This window comes from Vespa crabro, chromosome 8 (assembly GCF_910589235.1).
Source record: "Vespa crabro chromosome 8, iyVesCrab1.2, whole genome shotgun sequence".
Lineage (NCBI taxonomy): Eukaryota > Metazoa > Arthropoda > Insecta > Hymenoptera > Vespidae > Vespa > Vespa crabro.
In genome coordinates, this window is record NC_060962.1 from 2,778,321 (window position 1) to 2,792,046 (window position 13,726).

General features: G+C 34.3%; 2 protein-coding genes across 2 annotated transcripts; both read left to right on the forward strand.

Moving 5' to 3' along the window:
* Positions 1–826: 826 nt before the first annotated feature.
* On the forward strand, positions 827–1,726 carry LOC124426176 (histidine-rich glycoprotein-like). The gene is made up of 2 exons (XM_046967560.1): positions 827–953; positions 1,005–1,726. Exons 1-2 carry the CDS (start codon positions 827–829, stop codon positions 1,724–1,726), a joined length of 849 nt encoding a protein of 282 aa, XP_046823516.1.
* Positions 1,727–3,220: 1,494 nt separating this feature from the next.
* On the forward strand, positions 3,221–3,946 carry LOC124426177 (histidine-rich glycoprotein-like). The gene has a single exon (XM_046967561.1). The coding sequence runs from the start codon at positions 3,221–3,223 to the stop codon at positions 3,944–3,946; it is 726 nt and encodes a 241-aa protein (XP_046823517.1).
* Positions 3,947–13,726: the final 9,780 nt, after the last annotated feature.

Sequence of the window (13,726 nt, forward strand, 5' to 3'; positions counted from 1 at the left end):
CTTCCTCATCCGAGATGACTTAGCACATTTCGTGTAAATATTAAAATGTATTAATATTGAAATTCAATCTACCTGAGCACCAATCGTTAAACTTTTGACAAAAAGATACTTATCTAAGTACAAAATTGTGTGCAATAAATAATATTTTAATTGCTAACAAAAATAAGATCTTTTATGATAAAAATACGGTGAAAATCTAAGATAAAACGAGATAAAAAGTTTATAAAAAAGCCATTGTACAATCGAAGTATTATAGATAAAAACAACTTAATTATAACTTATTTCAGATACATATTATTCGCAGGAGTTATAGGCGTACAAAAAAAAAGGAATACTAAATTTACTGAATATATAATTCCGATTGAAAGGCTGTGCTTTCTTTAGAAAATGCATTTTTTCTATTGTATTTTTAAAAATACTTACCATTAAAATATAAAGTACAAACCTTTGGTGTACTTATGTGATAAAGAACAGTGCAACAATACCATAAGAAATGAAAGTTATGATTTAAACTTATATCTTATTTCTTTAATAACTTCAATGGTTTCCTTATATTTACATTTCAAACTTGATTTTGATCAAACAAAATAAAGAAGTATTCTACGAAAAGCTTCGAAATTACTTACGTTAGAAAGCACGTTCGCTGATGGCGCTAGATGATAGAAAGAAGATTTACGAAACGCGAAACTCGCTTTGTGGACAAGTCGATGAGAAGGAACGAAAGTGATTACGTACGAATCCAGGAGCGGAGCAACAAGTATATAAGCTTTGGTGTAGTGAAGCTTGGTCAGTCGATCGTACTCGTTGGTCCGTCAAAGTACCAACAATGGCTTGCTACGTGTCTCGGATATGTCTGGCTTTCTTTCTCCTCTATGCGATTGTCGATTTCTCATCGGCGAAGAATGCAAAAGACGAACGAGATCTAGAAGTAGCTGCTAGCCATCACCACGGCGGTGGTGGCGGTGGCGGTGGTGGTGGCGGCGGCGGCGGCGGCGGTGGCGGAGGTCATCACGAATCTGGTGGTGGCCATGAGCATCATGGTCATCATCACGAAGAACACGGAGAGAAAGGAGACAAGGGTTACAAGGGTTCTCACCATCACGAGAAAGGCGATCATGGCCATTATGGTAAAGAACATCACGAGGGACATCATGGCGAACATGGTGGACATAAGAAGGGACATCACGAAGAGGACGAACATCACGGCCATCATCACGAGCATGAGCATGGCCACAAGGGCTCCAAATTTGGTCATTCGAAGGGTCACAAAAAAGGAGAAAAAACTCATGGGTATCATCACAAAGCTCATAAAGATGAATATCACAAGGAACATAAGTTCTACGATGATTATCACAAAGGCGGACATCATGAGAAACATGGATCCCATCACGGACATCACGGAAGCAAAGAGGGACATCATAAAAAGGGTGGACATCACCACTCCGGTCATCACGAGGATCATCATGGAAAGAAGGGCCACCACGATAAAGGACACTTTGATGAGGATCACAAGGGACATCATGGAAAGCATGGCCATGAGGAACACTATCATCATCACGAAGACTATGGAAAGAAAGGCGAACATCACGGAGGGAAATCTCACGGATTCTCGAGCGGTGGTGGTCACGGAGGTGGTGGCGGCGGCGGCGGCGGAGGTGGTGGTCACGGCGGCGGAGGTGGTGGTCATGGCGGCGGAGGTGGTGGTCACGGCGGCTACCATCGCTAATCATTATCGCAACAAGTTCATCCTATTGTAATTCGAACGTTGTTGCATCGTTAATATTTGTTCTCTCGTTGATTATTTTTAAACTCTTTTAATCCCTAATCGATCTGAATTGTTAATTTTAATAATTAAAATATATAAGAATTACAAATCATATCGCATATCTTTTTCTTTACGAATTTCCGATCCAATTTTATATACACTCCTATGATCCTTAATTTCAGCATAAATCTTGGAGATAATAATTATTATTTTATTTAAATAAAACAACCGATTGATTAAATTATCAATCTACTTATGAGCTTTATATTTACAGAACTATATTTATGTTCACGTCAGAAATTACATGAGGACTTTAATTTATTATTCTTTTGCTTTCAATTCTTTTCTAAATATTGTTACGAACATTCTCTGTGTTTAAATTAAATATTATATCAAATATTAAATTCTTTATAATATAAGTTGATTTTCAAAATTGAAGAATAATATCTTAATATTATGTCAATCGTAGCAAACAATTAAAATTATTAGCGTAATCAAATTTTTTTTTAATGACCCTTTTCTATTAAACCGTATAATATATTATTACAATATTGTTCTCCATTGTGGATAAATAATCTCCTATAACCATTATAATTATAACAATATAAAATATTTATTTTTAATGTGACTAATGAGGATAATCGTCATTAGCACAGTGTCACGATACACATATCGAATGGCGAATCCAGTTTAATATTCTCCAGCACGTATGATAATAAATCAGCTAATACCAAAAACTAATTATGCGAAAGCACGCACAACAAATTATGTTACGGTAACGGTATGTGAAATGGTTTAACGTAGTAATTTTGAAGAATCAATATAAATTTGTTTGATCTATTTCCATAATATCACTTCAATATTAAAACAGAAATTGAAATAATCGACAAAATATTTGTAATTGTTTCGGTGACTATAAATTTTACTCATATAAATATTGATTATAACAAATAATAATAGTAATATTAGAATATATATAATGGTAGAAATATTATTTAAACTGAATTCTCTTATTTAACCATTGATATTAATAATTGTTATAAAAAAAAGTCATAAAATATTGACTATATAATTTTTTTCAAAAGTTGACCAACTGGTTACGTATAAAGTTTCTTTAACAAAACTCAGTGAGACCGTTTCGTTTCCCGATCATGAGAGCAGAAAACAACGTTACAAATGTATCAAACCGAAAAAAGGACGATCTCTATATAGCGCAACGAAGAGAGAAACCGAAGCTATTCGCTCCCACCACAGGAACCTAGCTGAAAACGCCACCACCGCTGTTGTGGTTTACCCACCTCCATCTGCCAATACATAGCGCTGGACTGGGTACGAAACGTATAAATTAATCGGCCTGGTATCGAGATCCCATCCCGTCACCTGCATCAGCTGGATGCATTTGAATTGGCAGTGGGTTACCTTACCAAATATCAACCATACTGCTAAACAAACAACATGATCGGTTTACGGGGTGCTCTGATAACAGTGGCCCTTTTTGTCACACTGGCCCTGGCTAGAGATATTAGTGGCTTGAAGGATTTAGAAACAGCTGCCAGCCACCATCATTTTGAGAAAGGTGGTGGGGACGAGCATCACTCCGGTCATCATAACGAACATGGTGAAAAAGGAGATAAAGGCTACAAAAGTTATCATCATCATGATAAGGGAGAGAAAGGACATCATGATAAAGAGGGACATTCGGGACACTATCACGAAGACGAAGGACACAAGAAGCATCATCATCACGATGATGGTTATTACGGAGAACATCACAAAGGAGAAAAAGGCGAAAAGGGCCACAGCTTCCACGAGAAAGGACATTATGGTAAGGGACACAGTACCAAAGGGCATCATGAGGTAAAAAAGTTTGACGAATTTAAGAAGGATAAGGAATTCCACGATGAGCATCACGACTCCGGTCATCACGAAGATCACGGTGGTCATCATCACGAGCACGGTCACAAAAAAGGTGGTCACTTTAAGAAGGGACATCATGATCATGGCCATCATGAAGATCATTACGGTAAAAAGGGCCATCATGAGAAGGGACATCACCATCACGATCATAAAGGTCACAAAGACAGCGGTGGACACGATGAACATTACCATCACGATTCTCATTATGGTAAAAAGGGTGGTCACGAAGATCACAAAGAATGGGGATACAAACACGGCCATTAAGAAACTCATCTAATTAGGAGATACCACCAGCTGTTCTTTTACTCGATTTGTTGTTCTCCTGAACTTTCCGATCACAATTTTCCTAACCCCCGTACGATTTCGGAACGGAATTCAAATGATATTTTATATTTATAAATTGTTGATTGTTAATTTTGTTAATTAATAAGTTGGAATTGTTCGTTAAAAATAAATTGTTTTTGTTAGAAATAAAATGACCGTCCCTAAAATGTTGTTTATCGATTTTTTGCTTGTTTTAATAACAAAGAAAGAGCTACGATTAAAATTTCAGTTACAGTCGGTTAGTGACATGAAATTCCTTTCGGACTATCTCTGTTATATAAGATAGTAAAAAGATTATTCTAGAGATATAAGCTTTTTCTTCGCGCTTAAAGATAAACACTTTCACTTTATTCATTCGCGTAGAAAAGCCTTTGATCTCCATTGAAATAAAAACCGTTCACAGATCCTGCGTTTTAGGATCTCCTTTCATATTTTATTTTATACCGCATATTATCACACTTTTACCATATTTTATTCAAGAAAAACATTAATAAGGTTTTCATATACGTTTAAATATGTATCAATAATCATAAGAATGCATGAACACGTTTAAATATTACGCGTAAACAGTCGGTATCATTAGCATTATATTATTATCAAAAAACCGTGTAAGAATGGAAAGCTTTCATTGTCATTAAAATAATTCCAAAGTTATATCGCTTTTTAAATTGCGATATTGAAATTAGATTTAAATTTAATTAAATTTAAACTGAATTAAATTTAACTGAAATATTCTAAGAAAGTTTTTTCTTAAACTACATTGAATAATACAATATTCTATAAAAAAAAAAAAAAAAATGAAAAAGATAAAGAAAGAAAATATCGAAATCAATATAATAACCGTTTAATTACGGAGTCGAACATTGTTCTTATCATTTGAATACGTACGGATGATTTTAGAAATTGTCATAGTATTAACGAATATAGTATACTTGTATACGTATTGTTTGTATATCTGCGAGAGCTTCCGATCTTGCCAGAGGCATTGTTTGTTAGAGGTAGCGCATTCGTGCGATCTAGTGCAGCCTACTTGATGTTCCCAGCTATTCATTTTAACGATGACGAAAGAGCGGGTATCCGCCATTGTTTCGATCTGCGTCGCACGTACGCGTTGCCGGATTAATTAATGTAATTGGAGTGGTCCTAGTACAAAGGAAAAGAAGCAAAAGGAGAAAGAGAAGCAGTATACTAAATGCATACGTGATACGTGATATGAGAGAAATGTTAACCGTGTATCTACCATTACTGTGTACACACACATATACACACACACACAACGCATACCAAATCAGTTTTATCTTTAACTTATGTAAGGTAAATACAGTAGAATAGATGAACATAATTTAAAACAAGTAAGCTTGATTGTTTATCTATATCTCTTTATAAAAAGATTCTTTATTTTAACAAGATAAAAATAAAATGTACATAGTTAACAGTTTCTCAGTTATCGTACTTATAAATATCGTACATAAAAAAATATAGTTTGAAATGTGTTTCTTTATCTCTCACAACAGATCAAATCGACTTTTTCCAATTAATTTTGTTAAGAATAGTTCTATAAAAATAAACTGCAATATTTAGACCAATTATGTATTATTGACGTACAAGATAGTTAATCGAATGAAATGACGTACACGTTTAACTAAAAATCGTTAAACCCTTTTCAATGCTATGATTTTCGAATGAAATTTCTCTGAGAGAGAATAATAGCTATTAATTAACAATGCAAATAGCAGTAAGTTACTAGTCAGAAGCAGCAAAGCCAGCAAGTATCCCCTTCGTTCTTGTCTAGCACTCTAGTGGTGGATGTCCTGCCGCTTCCCACCAACTTTGACCTACTATTTGACTCGTTTCGAGTCAGTTACGTTCTCTCGCTTTCACATCTCTAACTGATCGCCTTTCTTGAACATTGGAACAAATTGGATTCGCTTGAAGAATCATGATTAGAAATTCACAAAAAATGTAGACAATAATCTCTATCATTTTATCGAAATAATACAGATTATTGACACATTTATGTACTTGTATTATCAATTCGAAAAAATCAGATTAATTTACTGTTACTTCTTATAGCGTAATCTAATGTGATCAATTTTTTATCAGGGCATAAAGTCTCTACTAGAGATTAATCTTAAAGAATGTAAATTCGATAATGGAATATGAGAATGGAGATATAAACCGATAGAATAAAATGGAAAAAGTAGCACAGAAAAATAAAGATTTCAAATTGCTTATCTTCTCTACGAGTGCTGTAACGAATCAAGTATGAATTCTCATCTTAATGATAAGCGGATAACGTTCAGTAAGAGTTATAAGAGTATATAGAATGTTCAATTTATTCCAATCTTATAAATTTATTACTGTTTTTACAAAATGCAGAATACAGACTTATTTACTAATTATTAATTAATTAGCAGTTTCATGGAATACAAAATACAGAATTATTAATTAGTTACTGGTTTCATAGAATAGAGAATGCAGACTTATTAATTATATGTTTCACAGAATGGAAGATATAAATTTAAGAGATAATCACAAAATTATTAACTAATTAGTGATTGGGTTTATAGAATGACAAATACTGACTAATTTTCCAAATTTTTCTAATTATCCCTTTCTGACTTCCCTTTTTTCTGACGCATTTAACTCATCACATAAGAAACTTGCCAACATAAAAAATCTGTTTTTTCTCTTTCTATTATATAAAAATGCTAACACCTATAATTCTAATTGGTTTAATATTTAATAAGGAATTTATTGTGTTACGAAACGAAGTCTAACTGACGTACAATTAAAAGAATTTAATTGAACGCATTTTTATAAGCAGAGGTATTGGAAATCTAAACTGTTTATGTTTCCAAAGATGTTGAATAAACGTATTGATGACCTAAATTTCGAAGAATCATAAGATTTCGAAAATGATGCGATAAAATAGTAATCTTTTGATAAATATTAAAAATGTTATCGGTTAACTTTACGTTTTAAGTGGATCTTTCCGTTATACATTACTAATCTCAACGAGGAAAATATTACACGTGAGAAAAGGAAAAAAATAATTATACGCAGAATGTAATAGTATTGTTCTTAGGAAAATTGATTAATATATATACATGTTGGTCATAGCTTCGTGATAAAATTTCATGCCACAATATACTTGAAGAAAAAAAAGGAAAGAGAAAGAAAGAGAGAGAGAGAGAGAGAGAGAGAGAGAAAGAAAGAAATAATAAGACGATATAACTTACTTAGTCACATAACTTGATGAAAATCCTACGAATTCTCGAAGTTCATTGTTGTTGACCTCTCGCCACTAAAAGAGAAATCGGCTAGACGGGTTAGTTGATGCCAGACAATAGCAACATACCGAGACCACCACCCTAAGCTTGTCTTATATAAGCAGAAGAACCTTTGATAAAATTTTCACGAGATGGCAGCAACCTTACGAATAATAAACGCGTCCGCGTACTAGAGTCATGTAATGAAAATTGCATCGTGAAGCCGCATAAGGCGAGCTCTTTTGATGGTTGTAAGCTCGCGGATTAAATACTATGGCCAAGCTTAACTTGTTTATATGCTGCTCTTTCTTGACTATCTTAAAATGTGTGATATACGCTTAAGGTATATCTTTAATATTCTATAATCTGGATAGTAAAAGTTTTTCTTTTTGATTTTTATTTTTTTGCAATATAAAATTGAAGAGCAATAATTTGAGCGTATTAATTTTTAATTTAATATATAAATTAAATACATACAAATAATATATGTATATATATTTAAAAAAATATATACATATATAATAAAAATAATAATAATAATAACAATAATAATCATTTTTATTTTACGTGTGGAATAAAGTTTTGCTATATCCAACAAATATTTTTACTTCTACTTTAAAGAATAATATAACCGCGCAAGCAAATTTAATAGATACTTTACTTCATTTTTCTAATATAGATGTATGGGATTACCAATTGATAAAGTATTAACGAATGATGTGTAAAACGTTCGTTCATCAAAATTATGAGGAAGGGTAGCTATGTAACGTCACGTTTCGCTTTAGTTGCTACGCCTAGTTAATAGGTTGAACCTCTTTCTCTCTCGCTCTCTCTCTCTCTCTCTCTCTCTCTCTCTCTCTCTCTTTCGCGTTATTAGCGCCAACATTTCCGATGCAGAAGGCGCCAGAGATTCGAATTAACGCGAACACGTGTTTTCGACGGGTTACACCGGCTGCCTGTTCGTTCACATATCGACATAATGTGTGTGCATACTCAACGCGAATAACGAATAAAGCATTCACGAATATGAAAATATAAGAGACAAGAGAGAGACAAAATATATCAGAATCATGCAAACATTTATATCGTAGCAGACATGTCAATTTAGCAAAAAGCGAGTATCCTGCTATGTGGGTCAAAAAAGAAATAGAAAAAAGATAAAGAGGATGGGGAATACGTGAGAAAGCTTTTTGTTGGTCATTTTCTGCAGCAAAATTCCAAATTTTAATCCAGCGAACCAAACACGAAAAATGTCGCCCTATAATGATAGGTATAGTATGTAGGTCATCGAATTGGTATAATTACCTGAACGAATCGATAAAAATGTTTAATTAAAAAATGTTAATATCTTTCGACAGCACTGTCTCGGATTAATATTTTCGGATGTCTCGTTCAGTGATCTATAACAATTTTCAGATTGTTCTCAGTAGAAAGTTCTCTTTTTTGTTGAAATGAATTCCTATAAAAAGATTATTAATTATCATAAGCATATCTTGTTTCTTTGATACAAATGATTGCAAAGCAGAACAAAAAAATTAATTGACTGGTTCAATACTTTAAACTAAACGATAAAACGTGTAAATATATATATATATATATTTATAATAAAAATTAATGTATTCATAGACGTATATATATTGCATTTTGAAAATGTATGGATGTTTTATAAGCATTTGTGAAATTTCATTTTCAGAAGGAAGAAAATAAACGGAAAGAAAATCTCGATTGTGCAGTTTTCATTCAACACAATCTTTTTATTGCGATATGAGTCCTTCAAAAAAAGAGGTAAGAAAACTCCTGAAGGAAAACGTTCGCAATAAATCACGACAAACCTATAAGACACAATATCGCGTTGCCGTCTGAACAGTAATGCAGCTACTTACTATCGTTCAAATATGAGCCACGAGAAAGCTTATTTGTTCCATTATCAAAGAAAAAACTCAGAGATATTAAATTATATACTTTATGTGTTTTATATTTACTTATACAATCTTATTTTTAATATTTTATATTAAATTATATTTTATTATAAAATTATTCCTTGATAATGTTATTATTCTATTATCACGAAACGAAGCGTACAAAAATATTATGTTATGTCTGATTATTTCTGTTATCATTGCAATAATATCATTGTAAATTATTACGATTACTATTATCGTTAGTTTCACGTTATCAGAAGAGGCGCAATGAAAACAAATGCTAAAATCCACGCTTAACAATATTAAATGTAGCCAAGGTTATAATACCACTTCCATGATAGGACAAGCCCATGAATATTTGCATTTCCATGTTACATTTGCATGTTAAAGATAGTCGCGTTAAATATATCCTATATCCGATTATTACTTTTAACTTTCACGCTCTTATCATTTTCAACCGGCAAATTAAAAACTATACCAAAGTTTTAGGAATTTACCTTTCGATGTTCTAAAGAAAATTTATCGTCATACGTTTATTTTATCAGTAATCACCGATAAATTGTTTCTTAAGTAATAGTAATCTTTGTTAAGTAAAGAAATTATTCCTTTCGTACTACATAATTCCTAAAAATTTTCATTCGTAGAAAGATCGATACGACCAACTACAAAAAAGACAAAATACATCTATTTCAAGTTTCTTGCTCTTAAACTTAAGAGTCTCTTTAAATGTCTTTCGTTGTAAAAATTAACCTTTATGATCCTTGTTAAAACCATACTTCTTTCCAGAATGATGATCACCCTTCTTGCCATAGGAATCATGATGAGCGTGATGCTGCTCGTGCCCTTGCTTGGCATGATGTCCTTTATGTTCCTCGTCGCTGTGGCCCTTGTCTTGATGTCCTTTTTTACCGTGATGATCCTCCTTATATCCCGAATGTTTGTGTTCGCCCTTTTTATGATGACCTTCCTTCTTCTCATGATGTCCATGGAAATCACCGTGCTTCTCGTGATAACCACCCTTATGGTAATCATCATAGAACTTGTGCTCTTTGTGATACTCATCTTTATGGAATTTGTTGTGATAACCCTTCGTCTTGTGTCCTTTCTTGTGGCCCTTCTTCTCCCCAAACTTGCCACCCTTGTGACCCTTTTCCCCCTCGTGATGCTCTCCGTACTTTTCGTTTAAATCGTGATGACTTTTCTTGTGACCACCGTCTTCCTCGTGATGTCCAGCATGATGTTCTTTATCGTGCTTACCATGATCACCCTTATCATGATGATGATGACTCTTATAACCCTTGTCACCCTTTTCACCATGCTCCTCGTGATGATCGGCATGATGTTCCTTACCACCACCAACCTTATGATGATGTCCTTGCTGTTTGTGCTCTGTTGCAGCACTTTCTAGATCATCTTCTAGGTCTATGTGACTCTCAACATCCCTTACTGGAAGAACATGTTTATTTAGAACCTTGGCCTGCAAATCTTTCGCGTGACATGTCTTCTGGAGTAAAAAGGAGCAACAAAGAAGGAAAATAATCGGCAGGAGAGTCGTGACGCGTGTCATTTTGACATCCATTCACATCCGGCTTCAGCTACTGACGAACTCGAACTCCACGGTTCTCACTTAAATATCGTTCGATCATTACTTCCGTCACGGATCGAGCGTTTCCGACGGTTTTACTTTCCTCCGTACGACCACTCAGACTATTCGGTTTCTCCATTTGACGTTCTCCGATTCTCTGAGAATCGACGAACGTGCCTTCATGAATTCGACTTCCTTTCACACTTTCTCCCATTGACGACTACGTCTACTATTATACTCATACTCGCCATTCATATACTATTTTAAAATGATTAGAAATGGTACACTTTGACTCAAACATGCTTATTGTCCATTTTGATCATTTTAAAAAACTCTTAGTATATATTCCTATATATTTTTTATTACCAATATTATACATTATTATAATAATAAAAAACAATGATCAATGTATATATTATTACGTTAACTAAATATATAATAATTATAATCACGGAAACTTGACACGTATCTTACAACGTCAAATTATCATATTAAAAATGTTTCTATATTTTCTTATATATGAATATACATAATAAATGTACACCATTTCAAAACGTCAGTTTTACAAAAAAATTATCTCTTTGACAACCACGAAAATGGTGCGTTCAAGTATTACGTCGTCGAAACGGAGTATCTAGAATGATGAAAACGACTTTCTATCGTCACTTTTTCTTCGGTCTTTTTTTCAATACTGGCACAATACCACAGAAACTTGTGAACCGCGTCGAATCTGTCTTCTTGCAATAAGAAATCTCACGTTTTTATTAGAAACGATCTTATCCAATATAATAAATGGCGATAGTTCAATAAGAAAATATGCAATACAGTTTGCTGACGCGAACAAATTGTCACCGCTGCACGTGCCGCGACGTAATCATGTTGAAATATCAACGATTTTGTTAAACGTATCTAAATAATTAGCCACAAAACCGACTATCGATAACACCCGGAACGTTCATTGAAACCGAAAACCGATCAAAATGCGGAACAGCACGCTGATAAAAGTCAATCGGAAAAGTGATCGAATTTCCGATTAAATGGCACTGGAGATAACCAAGCGTAATGAATTTAATTTAATTAGCACGGTTGACGCTAGAATCTAGATTTTAGAATATATTGCAATTTGAAGCCAAAAAGAAATATTTAATTGACATTTCTTGCTTCTATTCTTCATTCGAACTTTTTATATTTCCGATCTTCTTAGAATCGTTCTTTCAATCTCTTGCTTTTTTCTTCTATTAACAAATAACGGATTGTTAATAAAATCATAAACTAACATCAATTTACCGAACTTTTACGGATATCACAGAGTGAGTTCTTCAGTTATTTTGATTATTAATGTTTGTTCTTTTTATTTACATTAATGATTTTTGTCAAATGCTTATATAAAAAAGTATTTAAAATAAAATGTAAATGGCATGCTATATTTCTTATCTACTTTCTCAATTACTTTTCTCTCCGTCATATCAATTTAATCTCAAATTTATTTTTTCCTAGAATATCTATACTTTTTATTATACTATAACGATATTCTCATGACACGATCAGCTATAGTTGGTACAACGAAATGATAATATCTAGCAAGACTAGGAAGGAAAGATATTAACGTTATCGTTCGACCGGGGGAAGAGAAAAATTGATTCTCAAAGGCTTCGTAAAGGCCGATAAGCGAAGGTATATCGAAGCCATTAACTCGCTGCAGCGATCGCATTTTCTTTCGCATATCGCATCCAAAGGCGGACGTCGAACCTGCTCTCCATTGCAAATCGTACGAGCTGGTCGAATTCATAGAGAGATAGAGAGATAGGTAGATGGATAGATAGTGAATGGAAGAGTGGGAGAAAGGGAAAGGGACGGGCTCTAAAACAGTGTGATCGATAGGTTCCTCGGTTCCTTACGACCTTATTTGGCAACGCCTTAGACTGGAGATTGGCCCGGATCGGTGGCGTTGGCGCTGCATAATCAAGATAAAGATTGGTTACTGCACGAGCACCCTATCTTGATCCCTTCGAGGGTGATGGGAAAGTCGAATATAGAAGGAGAAATATAAGGAGAAGAAGAAAAAGGAGAAGAATAAGAAGAAAAAGAAAAAGAATAAGAAGAGAAACCGGGAGGCCAAGGCTTCTGCCAAGTTCGATTTGAACTCGGCATCTCTCGTCGTAACGGAGATTAGATTAGATGGTGTTCGCTTTGGACCATCCGTATAGAGAGAGACTGCTTTGTAAGCGGATCCAAAGACGAGTGGTGGAACGTCGTCGAGACAATTCGCTCCTGTTCGCGTTCTTAGCCACCCCAACCCCACTTCCTTTCGTCATCCACCCTTGATGCTTCCCAACGATCGTTGCCTTTCTCGAAACGGAGACCTCAAAGCCTTTATGAAATCAACAATAGTACTGTACTCGAAGAAATCATTGTTCCGTAATGCAACGAGTGATGAAGAATCTTGCTAAGGGAATACAAATCGATGTAATTTCTTGTACATCTATATTTAATCTGTTTCTCACAACTTTTCAAAAAAGAAAAGAAAAAAATATTTGAAGTAATAAATTATACAGTTTAAAGAAACCGCCTTTAAATTGGTTTAATCGTCGCATCAACTATGAATAACCGATGTCAAATTACATCGCGTAATTAAATCCGAATATCTCTTTTAGAGATTTGCTTAATTACGTGCACCCTTTCCTTCCCTTCTCCGTTCACGTAGCAATGCCACCAACAGTAACCCCTCCGGCAACGTCTCGCGGGGTGTGCAATCAGTTGATGGCCCGGCAGAGAGAACTCCAACCCTTCTCAACCTCTCGTCCAAACTACCACCCTTGCATTCAAGTCCAACCGACGGTTCTCTCTCTTTCTTTTCTTTCTCTTTCTTTCTTTCTCTCCCTCTCTCTCTCTCTCTCTTTCTCTCTCTCTCTCTCCCACGCTTACCAACTTAACCATCCTT